At 45.3% G+C, this 19,979-nt stretch overlaps 3 protein-coding genes across 9 annotated transcripts in view; 2 read left to right on the top strand and 1 right to left on the bottom strand.

Moving 5' to 3' along the window:
* Window positions 1–883: 883 nt before the first annotated feature.
* Window positions 884–3,684, top strand: slc10a4 (solute carrier family 10 member 4). The gene is made up of 3 exons (XM_079575331.1): window positions 884–1,954; window positions 2,026–2,236; window positions 2,794–3,684. Exons 1-3 carry the CDS (start codon window positions 1,449–1,451, stop codon window positions 3,310–3,312), a joined length of 1,236 nt encoding a protein of 411 aa, XP_079431457.1. The 5' UTR covers window positions 884–1,448; the 3' UTR covers window positions 3,313–3,684.
* Window positions 3,685–3,852: 168 nt separating this feature from the next.
* On the top strand, window positions 3,853–5,559 carry zar1 (zygote arrest 1; the record flags this gene model as incomplete). The annotated part of the gene is made up of 4 exons (XM_079575355.1): window positions 3,853–4,509; window positions 5,107–5,199; window positions 5,270–5,344; window positions 5,416–5,559. The coding sequence occupies 4 exons, from the start codon at window positions 3,853–3,855 to the stop codon at window positions 5,557–5,559; spliced, it is 969 nt and encodes a 322-aa protein (XP_079431481.1).
* A 1,234-nt stretch (window positions 5,560–6,793) lies between these two features.
* Window positions 6,794–19,979, bottom strand: part of fryl (furry homolog, like) — a 67,483-nt gene continuing 54,297 nt past the window's right edge. For 6 of the 7 annotated variants that reach the window (XM_079574835.1, XM_079574837.1, XM_079574836.1 and 3 more), the window contains 10 exons: window positions 18,317–18,475; window positions 17,899–18,236; window positions 15,082–15,289; window positions 14,855–15,004; window positions 14,686–14,784; window positions 14,033–14,098; window positions 12,072–12,089; window positions 9,835–9,945; window positions 8,463–8,677; window positions 6,794–8,393 (listed from right to left, as the gene is read on the bottom strand). In XM_079574835.1, the coding sequence (XP_079430961.1) occupies window positions 8,159–8,393; window positions 8,463–8,677; window positions 9,835–9,945; window positions 12,072–12,089; window positions 14,033–14,098; window positions 14,686–14,784; window positions 14,855–15,004; window positions 15,082–15,289; window positions 17,899–18,236; window positions 18,317–18,475 (1,599 nt within the window). In that variant the 3' untranslated portion in view covers window positions 6,794–8,158. The remainder of the gene's footprint in view (window positions 8,394–8,462; window positions 8,678–9,834; window positions 9,946–12,071; window positions 12,090–14,032; window positions 14,099–14,685; window positions 14,785–14,854; window positions 15,005–15,081; window positions 15,290–17,898; window positions 18,237–18,316; window positions 18,476–19,979) is intronic. The other variant, XM_079574841.1, reaches the window with a different exon arrangement.

Consider the following 19,979-nt stretch of genomic DNA (forward strand, 5'->3'; position numbering starts at 1 on the left):
TTGTTTGTCTTTCTTTTGTGCCATGCTTCTTTTTGAGTTGTTGCATATGCTTGAATGATTTACTCCCTTGCTTGATGTATTAAAAACATTTATAATTGCTTTAAAACAAAGTATGCGCCTTCATATTTATAAGGACAGTACTTAAGCGTCTGTAAAAAAGATATTTATTAAAGAGGTGCCTCTGTCGAAGTGTGTTCAGTGGGAGCTGAAAGGAATGTTAAAAAAGACCACACCTTTTGTGTGATTGTTTTTGTTATTACACTTTTTTTATATCCACAAACATGAAATTCAGTTTCCCCTGTAAAGTCACATTTCAAAATAAAAGCTCTGAAAATGATAAAGGGTCTATTACTTTTTTTAACGTAATTAGTTCTATTCATTAATGGTGACGTTTCTTTTTGTAGCGCACAGATTGTGAGTACAGACCGTGCTGGGCTCTGTGCTGTGCAGGGGAGAGGGAGGGAGGGGTAGACTGTATGACGTCGCCCCAGGTTGGTGCTTCAGTGATGGGACAGACTGCATTCTCCTGCGGCTCCGGGAATAGGACACTGGTGACGTTTGAACCTCCTCAAATATGACGTAAGAGGTGGCCCAAATCTGATCTGATTAAAATCCATTATTCCACACACATTGTCCCTTCACCGAGAAGCATGATCTGAAGTCTAAATGATCTCAAATCCAATTCAAACACTCAAATTCATAAAGCAATTACTCAAAACCCCCAAATTCAATCACTTCACTTAAATAAATTCGAAAAATAGTTTAATTAAATTAAAGTTTGTGTTGTTGCCCGTGGGGCAGTTCATTTGTGAAGTCATTAGTTCTGACAGATTTAGGAGAGAACTTTTTCATTGTTTTTCTAACTAAATAACGTGATTACATGAGCGACAGCGGAAAGCTGCCCGAGGTGGATCTGTGCGTAACGCGCATTTGGAAGGAAATGGCACTATAGGATAAAAGCAGAACGCGCAGCTTTCACAGCCACTGCACGAGGATAAAGAAGCGCGTGTTCAGTGAAGCACAAACAGCTGCTGCCTCTTTTCTTCATGCTCAGGTTAAGATTTTCATAAATGTTTGTCTACACGCGCGTCATGTCCAGATGGAACAGTGTCTCTAAGATGAGTCTGATATTTGGGAGGCTGCACTGAGGGTGGGAGCGCGCGCTGGTGCTTGGTATAAAAGGGCTTCTGTTATTGATTGGTTCATCGTCGGGCTCGAGCTGAAGACCGTGTGCACGACCCTCAAGCGATGCGCGCGCGCGCGCAGGAGCCAATCCATGGCACGAGAGTGACTCACCGAGTGCCTTTAAACTCAGTGATGGCTCCGTCGTGTCTCGTGCGCACCGGACCCACAGGTTTTCATTAGGGACTGCGCGCCACTAGGGGAGTCATTTTACGCGCGAGAGCCTCCAGAGCATCCCGAGTTTGGGCAGCGACGCCTGTTGCGCCATGGACACCTCCAACGAGACTGGAACAGCGGGTTTCATAAACTTGGTCATGACGCGCGCCCTAGGGCGCACAGCAACTCCAGACCGAGGGTCAATGTCTGGACCGACAGCTTTTGGCACCGAGGACCGGATCTTAAGGAGCGGTGCTGAGGTGGACCTAATGGCCGCGCTCCCGACGCTCATTCCTCCCGAGATCCCCGCCTTCTGGGACTCTCCGCTGAGCCACGGGATCAATGTGTTTGTGGGACTCGTGCTGTGCTTCACGATGCTGGGGCTGGGGTGCACGGTGGACGTGTCTCAGCTCGGGGAGCATGTGCGTAAACCCATTGGGGTGCTGTTGGCGCTTGTGTGCCAGTTTGTCATTATGCCGCTCGTGGCCTTTCTGCTCGCGCTCGCCTTCTCTCTGAACGATGTGGCGGCGATGGCAGTGCTGCTGTGTGGTTGCTGCCCCGGGGGCAACTTGTCCAACATTTTGTCACTGCTCGCGCACGGCGAGATGAACCTCAGGTAACTCTTAATCGCGGTACTGTCTGTGCGCGCGTGAGTGCCTCACTTAACCAGATGTTTTTTCCGTGCAGCATCATCATGACCATCTCGTCCACGCTACTGGCGCTCGTGTTCATGCCGGTGTGTCTGTGGATCTACAGTCGCGCGTGGATCAACACCCCCGTGGTGGACCTCATGCCATTTGGAGCCATCATCCTGACGCTGTGCAGCACCCTCATACCCATCGGGCTTGGGGTCATGCTGAGGTACCGGCACACGCGCGTGGCGGACATGGTGCTCAAGGTAAACCTCAGAAAATATCCGTGTCAACGTTGGTCATGTTTAAACCTGGCTTTATAAGCAACAAATGCGCAAAAGCGCACTGCGTAATTCTGTCTCTGAGCGACATCAGTGACAGGAAGTGCTCCTCCCTCCGCTCATAAAAGTCAGGGCCACTTCAGTCCCAGAGGACAGTGATCATTATCAGCAACGTCTCAAGACAACCATTATGGACCTGGTCGACTGGATATATTCTAGATCACGTCAAAACCAAAACTTGTTGCAGATAGTTTGTAATTGTCTGTTTTTTCCTGGAGGATCATGGCCTTAGATCAGCTCCTATCAGCGCACACATCTGCACTGTCAGGTCCAATTCAAGCTGCTCAGTCTCAGGAGCACTGGGCACAGACGCACACTAACATATTTAAAGTGCACTGGGAGTTGGGTTAATCTGAGTCCACAGCAGTGCTGTTCAGATCAATTCCTTAGAGCGTTCAAGACAGATGACTGTGGCTGATGTATATCTATATACTATACATATACTATAGTCATGTGACATTAAAGTTGTTCCTGTGTTTCAGGCCTCTCTCTGGTCCCTCTTCATCACTCTGGTTCTGCTCTTCATTCTGACTGCAGCCATGTTGGGCCCTGAGCTCCTCTCCACCATCCCTCTGTCCGTGTACATCGTGGCCATCCTGATGCCCGCGTGTGGTTATGCTGCAGGTTATGGCCTCGCGGTGCTGTTTGACCTCCCGCCCAACAGCCGGCGTGCGGTTTCCCTGGAGACGGGCTGCCAGAACGTGCAGCTGTGCACGGCCATCCTGAAGCTGGCCTTCCCTCCTCAGCTCATGGGGGGCATGTACATGTTCCCCCTGCTCTATGCGCTGTTCCAGGCCGCGGAGGCTGGAGTCTTTATACTAGGCTACAGGATTTATAGGAAGGAGGTCCTGCAAAAACCAGACCCACTGAAGGACAATGAGGACATCACCTACCAAAGGTTCACGGACGAGGACTTTGACTCCTCCTATGGGGCAGTGACTGTGAGTGATCCAAACTCCATCAGCCTGGATCCATGCCCACCAGACCCCACCCCTGTGTGAGCTGCTCCACTAACACAGGAGGAGATAGAAGGACTATCACTCAGAGAGAGGTATAGGCCCATCCTGTTAACACAACTGCACTTTGCATGCTCATAAAGGTGCTTCATGCCACAACATAAGTCTGTGTCACGTGCACATGCTACATTCTGCTGCTTCATAAAGTCTGATTAAGACACAACATTTTCTTGGCCAGAGTTTTCATTCCTTAAGATTCTTGGTTTGCATTGATAACGGAGGCATAAACGGACCCACAGAATAAGCTGTCACCCAAAGTCATGTGCTACAAACTGGGCTTTCACTGTGTATCAGTCTAACATATCAGGGTTATTTTCAGCCAAACAGTGCCACCTTCTTTATGTGCTACAGAGTCTAATGTACAAAATGTATAAAGTAAATAAATACATGGAAATTAAAAGTCTGTTTTCTTTGTAAAGCATTGGATAGTCGCACCTGTGCGTAATTACGCCCCACGCAGCGCCAGCGGCTCACGTCTCATTTATTTAAACAGCTGCAGCTGCGAGCGCAGGTTGGTTAAACAAAATGGCAACTTATGGCGCTGATCCTTTCGACAGCTATTTCTATTCATCGTACAACCCTTACATTCCTAGATACCCTCGCGCCAAAGGCGCGTGGAAGTATAAGAATTACTTGTCCCATTATGGCGACACCGAAGCCTTCAACAACCAGCAGCGCGCCCAGCTCAAGTCTATCCTGTCCCAGATCAACCCCAAACTCACCCCGAGGCTGCGCAAGGCCAACACCAAAGACGTGGCGGTGCAGGTGAACCCGAAGAGGACCACCTCAGTGCAGTGCTCCATCGGCCCGCGGACTCTGCTCGCCCTGAAGCGAGACCTTCTCCGCAGGAAGAAGACTCCTGACGGTGGTTCACCCGGGGGCGGCTTCTGCAGCCCCAAGTCTCCCGCTAATGTCCGTTACCCCCGCACCATCGCGGTGTACTCCCCTGTCGCGTACCGAAGCGTCACCTCTTTCCTGCTGGACGACACCCCTGGAGAACCTCAGACCACAGAGCCGCGTGAAGACCCGGAGAAGGACGACTGTGTGAAGGAGAAAGAAGTTAAAGACGAAAACGACAACATCAAATCACCGGAGAAGAGTCCAAAACGGGCCAAACCCAAACAGACTAAAACCGAAGAAGTTCCAGACCCATCACAGGGCACGGCGCGCGTGCGCTTCCAGGTGAGACGCAAATACAACCTTGGCTATTCATAGTTTTAATTTAGAATGAGCCAAGTCCACACGCCCAGGCCTTACGCCCCACAGCGTCACTTTAGAAAGAGTTTCAGACGTGGAAGATGCATCTTGAACTCCTGGTCCTCAGTCACAGCCCTGTTGCTTAGGCATGAATTCATATGATGATCACTTAAGTTTTATTAATGTGCTTCTTAAAAGCGCTGTTCCAGATTTGTTTTAATATATAACAACGAAAGAGCAAAAGTTCAAACTGTTGGGTGTGGTTTAAATTTCCTAACGCATTTCTAACATCCAAATACTTCAGAGAGATGAGTTTCTGAACATCACAACTTTAAGTCACCGTCACTGTAGAGCTTAAAAAACCTGCATATTCAGTAAAAAATGAGACCAGAGCAAATCGCTTTTACACAAAGAAAACAAAGAAAAAGAAAAGGCTTTTAAAGATGAACGCAAAGTAAAACCCTCACACTGTTGTTCCCTCTAAAGCAACACACACAGAACATAAACACTGCAGCTTAATGGGCATCAGATCAGTGAGGCTGTGGCTCCAGACAGCGAAGCGTTAACGCGGCTCCTTTTCAGTTTCTTGAACAGAAGTACGGATATTACCACTGCAAAGATTGTAATCTGCGCTGGGAGAGCGCGTACGTGTGGTGTGTCCAGGCCACGAACAAGGTAAGATCAGATGGACACAGACAATAATAAAATCCCTATATTGACCCTGTCCATCACTGCCCATGTCCAGGTTTACTTCAAACAGTACTGTCGGAAGTGCCAAAAGGAGTTCAACCCGTATCGTGTGGAGGACATCACGTGTCATGTAAGCCCGGGCTTGTTTTCCCTGTGTCAATATGACTCTGATAACTGATAACGTCTTTAATATCTCCCCAGACCTGTAAGAAAGCCCGGTGCGTGTGCGCAATAACACCGCGGCACGTGGACCCGAAGCGGCCCCACAGACAGGACCTGTGTGGCCGATGCAAAGGCAAGCGGCTCTCCTGTGACAGCACTTTCAGCTTCAAATATATCATTTGAACCAAACCTGCCCATTAATTTACATGTTGCACAAGTCATATGTTTATCATGTATCTGTAGATGAATGAGATCTGTTTGTTTATAAACTGGATGTGTGGTTCTCACTGGCTCTTGGCAAACGTAATAAATGGGTTCATCTTGCACGTTAAACTTGGGAGACATTGTCATCTTTCAAATACAAAGTTTTATCGGTTGCCATGATGAAAGAAATGAGGCAAAAATCAAAGTCATAAATCCATAAGGCTGCAAGGCCAGCAGAGATTTGATTCTCGTGCTTTTCTTTTCAAGGGAAAATGACCAATATCACAGTTGTGCTCCTGCCTCAGTCAGAAGGCCAGGATGCCATTGGTCATCATGGGTTTTGAGGAAAAGGACATTTGAATGGCCTAAAAATATAAGTGAGGAGCTCGGAGTAGAGCTGTTGCCCCCAAGTACTTTTGTCCAAGATTTAAGAATCTAATTTCAAGGAATGTGTCCATGGGGAGAGATTAACTTAAATTCAGATGAAATAAATCGCCACACTCAAGGCTATGAATTATCTTAATTTACTTGAAATAAAACTTGACTTTTAAGTATAAATATCTTGCCCCAGACTTCAATACTCTCTCAAATCAAGGACAGAAGTACTTGTGCAGCTGATGGATTTTGTCTGCCTCTGGGTGTGTCCTGTCAGGAGGTCCAAGGGAACTCTCAGGACTCTCAGCTGACCTGAGAGAGGGGGCTTCAGGTGGTTCTCTCGCTTCTTTCATTCAGGCTGTTGCCTTCCCCTTATCAGGGGATTAGGGACGACATATGTCATGTAAGTTGTTTTTCAGATCTTACATATTTTTAAAAACTCGAAGTCTTGAACTTGGCTTTGAGGCATCACATACAGGCTGTGAGCTCTGGTAATTACACTGAGATTTAATGAAGCTAAACCCAACCCTTACGTGGCAGATAACGGGTTAATCAGCTTGTCTTTTGGGTTAATTATTCAATTATTCAGCTATTGTTTTGGTACAGCCCCTTTACAATATTTCAAATATAGTGAACTTGCTGCAAAAATGGAGGAACTCAGGAATATGTAAATAAAATAGCTTGGTTCCCCCATTTCCTGTTTTATTGTCCTTCAACACAGGCTGTACATGTCTTGTCATACATTCAGTTCAGCTGCCACACTTTATGAAATGTATTCCCTCCTGTAAACCTAAATAATCTGGCCCAAAGAAACTGAAAAAAAGGATAAAGAGACACATTTATTTCATCGGTTAGATTTTATTTATCCAGAGAAGGCTGGTATGTGAGTGAAGAAAAACGGTTTAATGCACCACTACATTAATGCATCTTCCAGGTAAATAATATTTTCCATTAAATAAGAACGGCATTCAAATGTACCAAACAAGCAGGAAAAGCTCTCTGAGGAATGAGTACAGTGACTGACATCAATGTGCCGTGGTTTGTCCAGAAAGCGCTCGGGTTCATGTCCAGCAGTCGCAGCAGCAGTGACTTCAACATGACACAGGGGGCGCTGCAGTGGTCAACCTACGCAGACACAAACCCATAGCCCCTCTCATAAAGCTTTACACAGATGCGCGGGGGGGGCGACAGCGGAAACAAGGAATGCATAAGACTTGGACTGGTGGATTTGGCGCAACTGGGGTCAATTAGGCCGCACACGATCCCACGGGCCAAAGACGAAACCGGGCCTGTCCCAAATGTGGCCCTCACTGACCCCAGAGACCGAAACCCGCAACCAAGACCGACTGGTGGTTTTAGAAGTTTGCGATTGGATGAAAAAAAACGTAAAGAAACTTAAAGACTTTAATGTGGTCTTGACTTTCTCTCATCTCGTCAGCTTTATACAGACATCCAGTTGGGATGAGCAGTGCATTACACAAAAGTACAAGGGAAAAATACTGGTTTTACACTATACATTTCTAAAATATATACAGAGTAAAATAAGTTATGTTTCCATAATGGGTTGTAGCCAGTCTGCAGTCTGCATCAGTGTGCGCGCTCCAGATTCTCTCATACACAGCACACAGTTCAACTAAAGGCAGCTACTTATTTGGTTAAAGAGTGAGTTTTGCGTCGGGACCTGGTGCAGCAGATCCATAGATATATTTATCTTTTTACAATCCCTGAGGGTCGACTTCCCCACAGGGTTCATTACATGTTAAATACCCTAACATTTACAACCTAGGATGTTAGCTCTAATAAAAATAAATTTCTCAAAAAAATATTCTTGCAGCAATCTTCTCTTTCAAGCATGCTTTTGAAAACTAAAGATTCTCTGTGGACTCCTGACACCTCCTGTGGGCCTCACACCGTCCCAGTGGTCAGTGCGAAGGCCCAGGTCAGATCCAGCAAAACCGAAGGATCAGGGCAAGTGCGTCCCGGTCCTTCTGTTCCAGGCACTCTACAACGTGACTTATTGCAACAGAATTTTGCAGATTGGCTTGTCTGGGAAACAATATTAGCTCTACTCGCTCATACAATAATGATACAGAGTCACAGTTATTCCCACACATCCTTTAGCCCTTTAAAGCGGAGTCTCTCCTGTGCCCTGCCTGTCCCAGGACAGTGCAGAGCTCTATAGTCCAGTTCTCTGTCCTGGGGCCTACAGCCCAGTGCTGATGATGGTGGGGTGAGGGGCCTGTGCCTGGCTCAGAGCCTCGCGGATCTGGAGGTTGAGCTCCATGAGGCGGGCGCTGGCTTGGGACAGGTCCCGGCTGGGGCCCACCACAGCCAGGCAGCCCGTCTGCCCCAGCGTCTGGTGCCGAAAGTAAATGTGCAGAAGAGTCTGGACCGCGTTGTCCGACTCGTTTCCAAAAATGTCGTTTGGCCACAGCGACCTGAAAGAAGCAACAGCACAAGTTCAGACCCGGCTCAGTCCGTCAGTCACTGCGAGTCTCAGTCCGTACCTGAAGACTTTGACCTGCGTCAGGGCAGCGCTGAAGTCGCGCCCCCTCAGGGTCTCGATCAGGGACTGGATGGCTGTCTCAGTGCTGGTCTCGGTGCTGGACTCGGTCCCGGTCTGAGCGGGGTCCAACATGCACACGTCTTCCTGAGTGTCTCCTGTCTCTGCCTCCTTCAGACAGCTCTCCAACAGCGTCAGCTCCTCAGACATGTTCGTCACCTGAACCAGAGCATGAGAATTACAACATCTCAGAGCAAACTCTAGGTCTGTGTCGATAAAACAACGGCCCTAATTTAATATGAACTGGAAGAGCAAACCTCTGCTCCTTTTGTCAAAGGCCTTCATTAGATTAAACACTTTAATCTGGTTAAATGTACATTAAGATGCAGCAGGACGCCCATTGACTGCAGCTCAGATACAAGGACCATTCTTAAAGTCTTGCAGATAAACAAATGTTAGGCCTAAATACAAATACTTTGATATGATCTGTGACACAAACATCAACTGTTTTGACTTTGTATCTTCTCTGTTAAAGTGCCGATTGCATAAAGCACAAAGATTAAATCCCATATCACAAATTATGTGAACATATGATGTGCAATTGTATTTTACAAACCTGTTTTGAGCGCCTCAGCTTTGATTTATAATGCTTTATAACTTAATTTCTGTATATAGAAAGGAAACTTAAAAGTGTCTGAAAGCCACCATTTTTAGCAGACTGAATGCTAACGAGTCGATGGTGCAGTGATAAACCCCGGGCTGCAGACTCGGTGAGGACGCTTCGATAGATACAGACGGAATCGCCCGTATATCGTCATGTTTGAAAACAGGGGGGGAAACTATTTGGAGAAAAATCTAAACTTTCTCTAATTATTCAAAAAACTATTTAAACAAATGCTGAATTATGAATATATTTTTTTCTACTAAATAAAGATACAAAGACAGAGAGGAGCAAAGTGGTTCAACAGCCCATAATTACATTAAAAACAGCTAATGCTAGCTTGCGCTGGCTACGACTGCAGTTCTTTCTCTTCTACTGAACAATCTGCTGTGAATAAACATCCACATGGACCCGATTTAGACTTGACTTTATTTGTATTTAATAAAGTAGTTCATATTTCGCCAGAAACGGCTAAAAATAGTGAAAAATTGTGATTCCCAAAAGATTCTGTTTTCCCCGTCTGTATCTATGCAACAATATCAGGAAATACAGATTGGAGCGTTTCACTAGTGCAAGAAACAGCCAATTTAACCAAGATTAAGGCTGCACAATATATTGAAATATTAGATGATGCAATATCCATCCAACAGAGTAAAACGATTAAACAAAAGGAGTTGACCTCGACTGCCTCGTCCCCTTTAAGTGTGGTTCTCACCTCGGCCTCCCTCTTGATGGTGTCCACGCGGCTGATGAGTTTACAGTAGGCCTGAAACAGCAGCAGCAGCTGGAAGTGCAGTTTGTAGAGCCTCCGACACAACTCCAGCTCCTACAAGACACAGCGAGAGGAGGGGGCGGGTTAAGGGTGCGCTGAAGTCACTGCTGATCACACTTAGACAGACCCGCCCTGGTTAGACACACGAGGAGATGAAAAAGTGAACGTGGTTTCAAGGTCGGGGCCATGGGGGTGAAAGGTTGAGTCTCAACGGCTGATACAATTAGTCATGAAATTTCAATTAGTGCACAGTCCATCACCGGGAGGGACACTGCTGCGTTATCACCCTGGGGTTTAATGTGACGGATGGACGGGACAAAAGGCAGATGCACAGAGGCAAGACCTTAATCCAGGAGAACATTTCATGATATGGACCAGGAACATGCAAAATGAAACTTCCAACGACACATTCTCCTAACAAGCATTAGGACTGGGCAATGTGCTGAATAAAATAACCCAATAATAACTTTTCTGTTCATCATTTTGAGTTTTTATAAGACCACTTACACTTTCTGATCATCTTTAAATAATCATTTTTTTGTTATTGCCCAGTCCTTCATGCATCCTCTCAATGACTTAACTCACTTTGCAATTCAAGCTTGCAGTTGAAACCAGGCTTATTCATAGATTTCAGGTGACATCACGGAGCAGCACCACGGTCTCTAACGCTGTGAGGTTAATGTTTCCACACTGTCTGAAGCACTTATTACATCATCTCAACATTAGCAGCACATCGCAGAAAAAGGGCTGAGATGGATTTACTAAAATCGGCGCTACATAAACAAATTTTAACTTAGAAACAAATCCTTCGGGTCATATGTCACAGACCTCAGGCCACATCAGCCAGAACAGAAATTTACCATTTTGCTTTAAAAATTTTAAAAATAATACATTTTTGTGTTTTTGGACCATTGACTATAGTCACTTTTGGGCAGAGAGTTGGCATTTAAAGGGTTAAAAATGTTAAAAAGATATAATATTTTTATATATATGGAAATAAGAGAGTCAGCCCTTCAAAATAAAATAAAAAGTTCCTTCATTTTTTAATAGCTCTCTAAAGTTTCAAGCACATTTTTGTGTTGAAGCTCCCTTAACGTGAGTCTTTTACTAAAATCGCCGCAACATAAACACATTTTAACTTAAAAACAAATCCTTCGGGTCAAATGTCACAGACCTCAGGCCACATCAGCCAGAACAGAAATTTCCCATTTTGCTCTGGAAAATTTTAAGATATTTCATTTTTTGTGTTTTTTGAACATGCACTGTTGTAACTTTGGGTCAGACAGTTGGCATTTGAAGGGTTAAAATATTTATAAAGTTATAATATGTTTATATGTATGAAAAGAGGATAGTCACACTGCAAAAAGTAATTAACTAGATTAGTATAAACATCTCAATTTGAGCATAATAATCCAAATTTTAGTTGTTTTGACTAGGTAAGTTGTTGTTGGGCATTTGTCCTAGATTATTTCACTTGTTCAGAGATGTTTCTGACTCGTTTCAATACATTTCGTCCTTATTTCAGGTAATTTTTTTTGCTAAAGGGGTAAGAAAATTGGTCTTATCTCATTGGCAATATTACTTTCTTATTTCAAGCGAGATTTATCCTCGAACTGGTCTGAAATGTCCTCAAACAAGCAAAGTAAACTTGGTCCGATCAGGAAAAATGTCTAAATTAGCGAAAACCGCTAAAAACAAGATATATTTCCTCAATTCAAGTCATTTAAGACAATGCTTGATATTTGCTTTTTGCAGTGCAGACCTTCAAAATAAAAAAAAAGTTTAAAAAAATATTGTTCCGTCATTGAGTTATAGCTCTTTAAAGTTGCAAGCACATTTTTGTGTCGAAGCGTGAGTTTTTTAAAGGTGTTGTTAAGGGTTAACAAAAATTGTGTCTAATGTGTCATATGCACTTTAATGTTTTTAATGCCCCGCGGAAACCCCGTTATCATCAGTCACGTATCATATCAGTGACGTCGTTCTTCAATGAGACGCAAAGTGATGCCACTGAAAACTATGAACTGGAGGAGAGGAAAATGACGTGAACCAGCAAAAGCCAGAGGGAGAAAAGAAAAAAAAAACGAAAAGTGGACAGAGCCGTAGCCAATGTGGAAAGTGATGGGATGGTGAGAGCTTTTGCCAGATGATCATTACGAGTCCATAATACGAGAACCACTTACTGCCAGATTCTCCATGTGCTAAGCAAGAGGGTGAGCGGGTCACACACACGACACACAGGGAGAGAAAGACCGAGAATTAGTGCGAGCTTTGAACACTGCAGTCGAGACGAGAGGAGCGTGTTACAGTCGCTTCAATCAGAAAGGACACACACAGCTCATGTCAGGCTGATTCACACGTGAGGCGGAGAGACAGAGGAGAGAGCACTGATCTCAGAGGAAAAGAGTGAACCACAGGCACCGTGTGACTGAAGAGACAGACTGCAGATACTGGACTCATGCATTATAACTAGCGAGGTTGTTCCGATACTTATTTTCAGATTACTACTGATCAGAGGTGGGAGACTCAAGTCAATTTCGGGACTTGAGACTTACTGACTTGACTTGGGACTTGCTGTTTGTGACTCGAGACTTAACTTGGACTCAATGACTTGTGTGGCTTTATAGTTATTATTTATTTGAGTGAAACTGTCGAAAGATCAGGATTCATTTCGTAAAAGTGGCGCATCTATGTTTACATTTGGTAATAAGCCACATGTGTGTTTGGTTTACCGACGGAGCGTCAAATCCCTACAGCGCGAAAAGGCAGGAGGAAATACGACGCGTTTCTCTGGATGCATTAAAAGTTTTCTAAAGAGAGTGAAGAGGTGGAGACGATGGACTTTACCTACAGCGCAGATCGGCCGCCTCCAGAACGACGATGCGTAAAAGCTGGATTAGTGACAGAAATCTTGGGGGTTTTCGATTTTTTAAGACGTTCACACAAAGTTTACAGCATTTAGTGGCTGTTTTACGCATCCACACACAGCCCAGTGACAGCGGGACTGAAGGCTACGCAGAATCTATTTTGAGCAGGGGCGAATCCGAGTATACAGGGGGCTGGGGCCTTACAGGGGAACCACTGACAGAAACTAAACTGCCAGAAACTAACAAAAATAAAAAAATATGATCTTATATTTATATTTCAGACTACAAGGAAAAGCAGCTCATATTTATATTTCATATTTGTTTCATTTTTTTTTTCAAGTCGGCCCCGGGGTCCCCTTCCTTAAAATGCTGCTCCAGCAATTTTGCACATAGACTATTAAACATAGATTTTGTGGCGATTAAATATTAGACTTTAAATCCAATTCCATGAGATTTAAAAAAGTTTGATTTTAGCCTAAATTTTCAAAATCGCTGTATCTTGAGAAAGCACTCGTTATTTTCAAGATTAAACACGTTTTGAAAAGTAGACACACTGGCATTTGTGACTTGATGTGACTTGCCGGTTAAAGCAAGACTTGACAAGAGCCATGACTTGACCCCATGACCGACTGACTTGGACTTGCTTGGGACTTGGACTTGACTCGAGATTTGCGTTTAGTGACTTACTCCCACCTCTGCTACTGATACTTTGGCTCAGTGTACGTCACTTTGCTGCTTGATTCTGCCAAAGTTCTGTCTCCACTCAGAGGCAACATGAATCTTCTCTCTGTGATGATTAGTTTTTAAGAACCACCGCAGCCGTTATTGGATTAGCCATACAGTAAACCGTACTAATGTGTGGTATCACCATAAAATACAACACCAGTCTCAGTATCGGAACAACCTTTAAAGCCGACAATAATGTTAATCCTTAAAATACAGATGTAAAGGAGCAGCTATACCATAATCTGGTTAATCTACACAATATAGTCAATAATGTACACATCATTTTGTCATATAATACATAATTTGGTTACTGTTAAAGCTAAATAAAAAAGTATGTTAGTAAGAAACTTTTAAGATGTTGTTAATGAACCTGTGACAAAGTAATTCTGAACATAATGAGGTCATGTACCATACATTTATCGTAAATGAATTTCTAATCATGTAGTGTTAAAACTACACGTTCAATTTGTCACTTAACCATCGCACAATATATGTTTATGACAGGAATAGTTAAGTCCTCATTGTGAAAAGTGTAATTACTCTGCCGTTACCTGTGCGTGAGTGTTGGATCTTTGGCTGTCTTTGTCCCCAAAAGTCTTCCTGCAGTTGTCGAGCCACTGTAAGATGCAAAGGGGGATGAGACAAACCTGCATTAGCATCAGAGGTATCATGGTATGGAGAATGCGTGATGTTTATGGGTGCATGTCATAAGGCCGGGCAGGCAGGGGCTTTAATACGAGCGTTGTACTTAGCGAATTAAAACAGACCAGGGGTAGTGTATCTAGTCCTCTGGGGACCAAAGCATTCTCATTCAATTAGCGCCCTGTATCCCAGAACCCTCTGCAATCTCATCTCCCCTCCCCCTCCTCTCCCTCTGCCCCCATCCCATAACTGATTTAGCGTTGGTTATTTTTATCCCTCACAGCAGAGCGGCAGGAGAGATGCAGACACGAGCGGCGGCAAATCTTCTCATGGCCAGCACTGATTTAATGTCGGCCTCAATGAGACGCGGGATTATCTTCAGCATCAGCTTTTGACTCTGCGCTGACGTCACCTGCATGAAGGGCAGTTTACTGATGCAGCAGCTAATGCTACGACAGTGCACACTCAGTGCTGCATCAAAGAGGGCCTTAGAGCCACGTGACTCTGTTGGGGAGGGACCAGAGACGATTGAAAACAGTGAAATAATATCTTAAGGACTTACGATCTCAGCAGCCTCCCTCTTGTTGTTGTAGGTGTCGAGATGCTCCTGCAGCTCCAGCACACTGAATTTCAGAGTCTCCAGCAGCCCACAGGAGACGAGCTGCAAAGACACTCAGCCTTTAACTCATGTGATAAATGTAGAGAATGACTCATTTGAACCGAGACCTCACCGTCTCGGCGTCCAGCAGCACAGTGGGGCACTGGGAGTGTGACGTCATCACCTCCAGAGAACTTAAGAACTGGTTTCCCATGCGCTGCAGCCGCTCGCCCAAGAAACGCACCGACGCATGAGTGATGGAGCCGAACTTCCTCTGCATGCTCTGTACAAAAATATACATGTCACTGAAATCACTGTGAACAAGCACATACTGTGTTAAATGACAGTGATCGGCCTCACCTGGAAGAGTCTGGAGAACACGTGGAAGGTGTAAACAGCACAGGAGCCGTCTGTGTCCGACAACATCTGGTTAACATGGCAACGCCAGGCGTCCTCCTCGTTATCATAAGCAGCAGGCTGGAAGGCGGCCAATATGGCTGACAGGAAGGGAGACGGAGGAGGAGAGGCCTGGACCTCAGAGAAACAGTCTGCGTCACCTTCATCTTGACTGAAACACAGAGATGGGCCAATGAGCAACAACAACAACAACCACACGCTGCTCCGCGAGGGACCGCACGCTGCTCTACGGCTGAAGGACAAAGGTAAACAACAACACATGCGTCACAATAAAGTCAGTGGTAAACAAACAGCTTCTGCTCCGGCTGCACTCTGTGCTGCAGTCACTCCACTGCAGTGCTCTGGTACAACAACAACATTCGAGCCATGAGCATCATTAGCGATTAGCATCATGCAAACCCCTCTCCTCGCATAAACAGGTACTCACAGGCCAGTGGGACCGAACAGCCTGAAGAAGCACACAGAGTACAGGTATCTGAAGCCAGTGTTGCCGAGCGCTGCAGCTGACACCGTCTCTGTCCTCATGCTCACCCCGAGTATCGCCTCCCTCTCTCCCCCCTCTCCCTTTGCCTCCCTCTCTCCTCTCGCATGCAGCTCCACGGTGCTGCAGCTAACACTAGCGCACTGCTCTCCCATCCCACACAGGACTGCAGCTCTCCTCACTCTGATTCATACTCTGTTAGTTTGAGGCATTTGTGTTCAGCCAAAGCCAGAGATACTTCTCTCTCACCCACATTAATCCTCACACACAGAAAACCTCAACCATTTAATGCCTCACAGCTGAGCCAGCGCTCACAGATGGACGTCAATCACATGTGGCTTAGCAAACAAAAGACTGTGATGTAACCGGGCTGCAGTGATATGCCCTGCACCAGTCCGTATATCTAAAACTCAGATTCACGAGTGTCCTCCAAAAGTCGCCGCAGCACCTTGAACAGTGAAGTGGACATGAGCCAGCGCTGGCCCACCTTCGGAGCGACACACGGGAGCGGCGCCAAGAAGGAAAACATTCATTATCACAACACATGTACCAGAGCTTTAATGAGAACAGAAATCTGCAGCAACAACACACTGATGGACTATTGAGTGGATCATACACACTCACACACTTCAGACGGGAAAAGCCCTGACACAGCAGCGACGATGGATAGATTTCACTTTGATAGTTTTAGACTCAAAACAAAAGGACAACAAGCTTTTGTGGGGCATTAAAGGTACTGTTATTCTTTATTCAGGCTTTATGAACTACTTTGAACGCCTCAGACAAATGTAGTGGTGTACCTTAAATGTGTGCCTTAAATATGTCTAAAAATACTTCTAGACGTGTTGATGTAATAAAATGCAGTGATACAAACCACAGTAAGGGGCACAACACCCACACTTACTGCTGCAGGGCAACGGGACGCTACGACTCCACTACTTTAAAAAATGCTGAATTATAGATGCATTTTCTACCAAATAAAGACGCAGAGACAGAGAGGAGCAAAGTGCCCATAAATAATGGAGAATGCTAACCATAATAATAATAAGCTAACGTTCATGCTACAAGCTAGCGGATAATTTTGAGTGCTGCTTTTCTTTCATCTTCTCAGTAAAAACATTCCTAATGACCCAATTTTAACTTGACTTTTTAGTGCTAAGTTTGCTTACAGTCCGCCTAAAAAATGTGCAAAAGTAATGATTACCATAACTGACGGAAATAACATGACATACTGTATATCAAAGCGCGGGCTAGTATTTTGAGTGTGGAAGAGGGAGGCAAACTAAAAATGCAGGATTGTGTGAAGTTTGAAACAAAGCACAACTCTATGACCGGCAAGGTTTTACTGATGCAACATCATAACATGATTAAAGTGCATAACGCAGGCCTTTTAACAAATTATAGCAAATGTCTACTTCAAATGACACAATTTGACACAACGACAACAACACACACTTTCAGTACCGCTAAATAAAATTTGGTCAATAAATATATAAAATTTGACCGTGATAAATATTGACCTTGTGATTATGGCGTTAAGTCACACAGGCATTTTTATAGGGGTCTTTTATAGACGCAGAATGTGCTGAAGTCACACAGTAATACAGTATTCCTGTAATTATTATGGTCGTTTTTTCAATCTGATCTGATACCAATGTAACCGCTGAGTACCAGTCCTATGTGTGGGAGAACATAAACAACAGCGAAGCCTGTGAAAAGACGTAAAGAGCGAGCCCACGCAGAGCTCCTTATGCATTATAAACAAAGTCTGTGCATTGTGAGTCATGATCCTCGATCATGACTCAAAAGTTCTTCTAGTCTAAGGACTAAGTATATGTGTCTAAGAGGAAACACAAATACTTTCACTGTAATTATACAACTTTTTTGTGTTCAACCTGACATTGCCCGACCCGACCTGCCTTTATCTTTGATCACAGCACGTATTCGCAGTGGCATTGTTTCAATAAGCTTCTGCAAAGACAACAGATCCAGTGTTGCATTCATTTTTACCAAGATCTAAATGGGGTTAAGATCTGGACTTTGTGCCTCAGTGTTGCTGAACCTAGACCTGACCGACGGCAGCGACCCCAGATCACAACAGTTAAATCCAGGTGGTAGCTTTTAGTTTTTGGTCAGGCAGCGTATATTTATCCAACCACACCAGTATTTAAGATGTTTTATGAAACCGGATTAACAGATAAATCCGATTAGTCATTGCAGCAAAACAGAATGCAACGTGAAAAAAGAAAGCTACAAAATAAATCTGGTCCGTGCTTTACCTGGACATCCCGGAGAAGTCGGCCTCCTCCTCCTCACAGCGCTCGTCGAGCTCCTTCAGCGCCTGCGTCACGTCCTCCTCCCACATGGACCCGCAGATGCTGTCCGGGTCCTGGTCTGGGTCCAGGCTGGTCTCGGGGGGCAGAGGCAGGTTCAGAGGCAGGACCGTGTGGGGGTCGTCCTCACAGAGAGACCCCGGGGGCGTGTCTATGGCGGGCGGAGGAGGGGGGGCGGGGTCTAGCTCCACCTGAGGGTCCAACACCTCCTCGTGCACCTCCAAAACCTCCTCCAGGACCTCCAGGATCTCCTCCTGGACCTCCAGTATCTCCGAGATGTCCTCCTGCTGGGATAATCAATCTGTAAAACCTAAATGTCCCTCTTGAGAATAGTAGCAGCACTTATATTTAACAGCCTTTGTACCTGAGGGTCCTGCACGTCCTGTGCGTCTGACGCATCGTGGGAGTCATGGAGATCGTGCGGGTCGGAGTGGTCCGGCGGTAACGGAGGGGCGCTACAAAACCCCGTGTCTTCACTGACGCTGCTGCTCAGCTCGTCCGCCGCCGTCATACTCCCGGCATCCTGCAACACAAGGCCACAAGGGGGCGCTTAGCCGGAGGGGCACGGGGACATCCAGGAAGAGACAGGCTAGAAACGGTACAAGTTAGTTTGGACACACCTTCCTTTTACCGCCTCATACAACACTTTTAACCCAAAACAAGGGCTGAACCTGGAATACATCCGGACAAAAACATCATCTACCCTTCTGAAATCACAATTCATGGACACAGCTGGTCATCATCTTTAAGTACGTACCTCATTTACATAAAGTGATATAACCCACTGTTTACCATTATTCTGTGTGAACATGCTCTGTACTCTTCACCCAGTAAATATTCTCTACTCCACGTTAAGGGTCTCGAGTCTTCCTTTCTCACCATGATTTCACCTTCAAATAATCAGAAGCCTACAGTCGTCCTTCAATAGTAGAGGGAGCTACAACCACCCATGTCATGTTCCAGGTGAGGCAGGACCAAACAGCTGTGGCAGTAACAGGGAGCAGTTTGGAAACATCCCTCAAATTGCCCTGACCCTCAATACTTGCCTCTATGAAAACACCCTTAAAAACGCAAAATACTTGTAAGCACCAACAGAACAAAACCTTAGACAATGCTGGACTGAAATGGGACGGAGAGAAGTCCACACAAACTAAAACCACCGCTAAATGAAGTAAATCTCGAATGAACAGCAAGATCCGCCTATTATCACAGGAAGCCTGGATCAAACCTTTGACTAGCGCTGCCCGTTATAACCAACATATTTCTGTAAAACTGCCTTCATGGCATGTCCCACGCTCCTCTAGTGGCCCAAAGGAGCGCGGGCCAACTTCTCAAACGCCCCCATCTCCTGTCTTAAGTCGCCTATAGACATTACTTAGACACGCGTATTCACATCAATGGCACTTGAGGGAGCCCAGTCAGCGCTTTAGCCGTTACTTAACTTCCTGCGCGATGGCTCTGCACGGGCTAACATCCCTCGTGAGAAATTAAATAAAACCGACCAAAATCAATAAACAGAAGCCAATATCAATCTATCAGGGACACACTGTTATAAAGTTGACCCTCGCGCTAATAAACTAACGGGGACCGCGGGGGCGAGCGAGATGTATAGGTGTCCATGCTTGTTAGCGGAGATTTATGGCCAGCGATATGTAAGTGCGTGTAAATACAGCTTCTTCACTGTGACTACATGCATTTAGAGCGGGTAGAGTAAATCTTCAGCCTTCTGGTATTACAATCTCTATATTAAGCCAAAAGACTAATCTGATTGGGCGTATACATTTGAGGTGACAGCCACAGCACAAGCACTAATTACTTTTCTTCTTGGCTTGTGTTTTTTTTCCCCCCCTTGTTTTATTTTAATGCAAGAGCGTGGCAGAGGGCCAGTACATCAGGCCGGGACAGCCGCGATATTGCAGAAAGCTTTTAGAAAGTGGTCGCCGTTTGGCCGTCCCGGAACGAATGAGGAGGGAGTATTGATGGTTTTATCTGGGGCTCATTTCACTAAGAGCCGGAGCAGTGATGGA

Source organism: Gobius niger (genome assembly GCF_951799975.1).
Source record: "Gobius niger genome assembly, chromosome: 17".
Classification (NCBI taxonomy): Eukaryota; Metazoa; Chordata; class Actinopteri; order Gobiiformes; family Gobiidae; genus Gobius; species Gobius niger.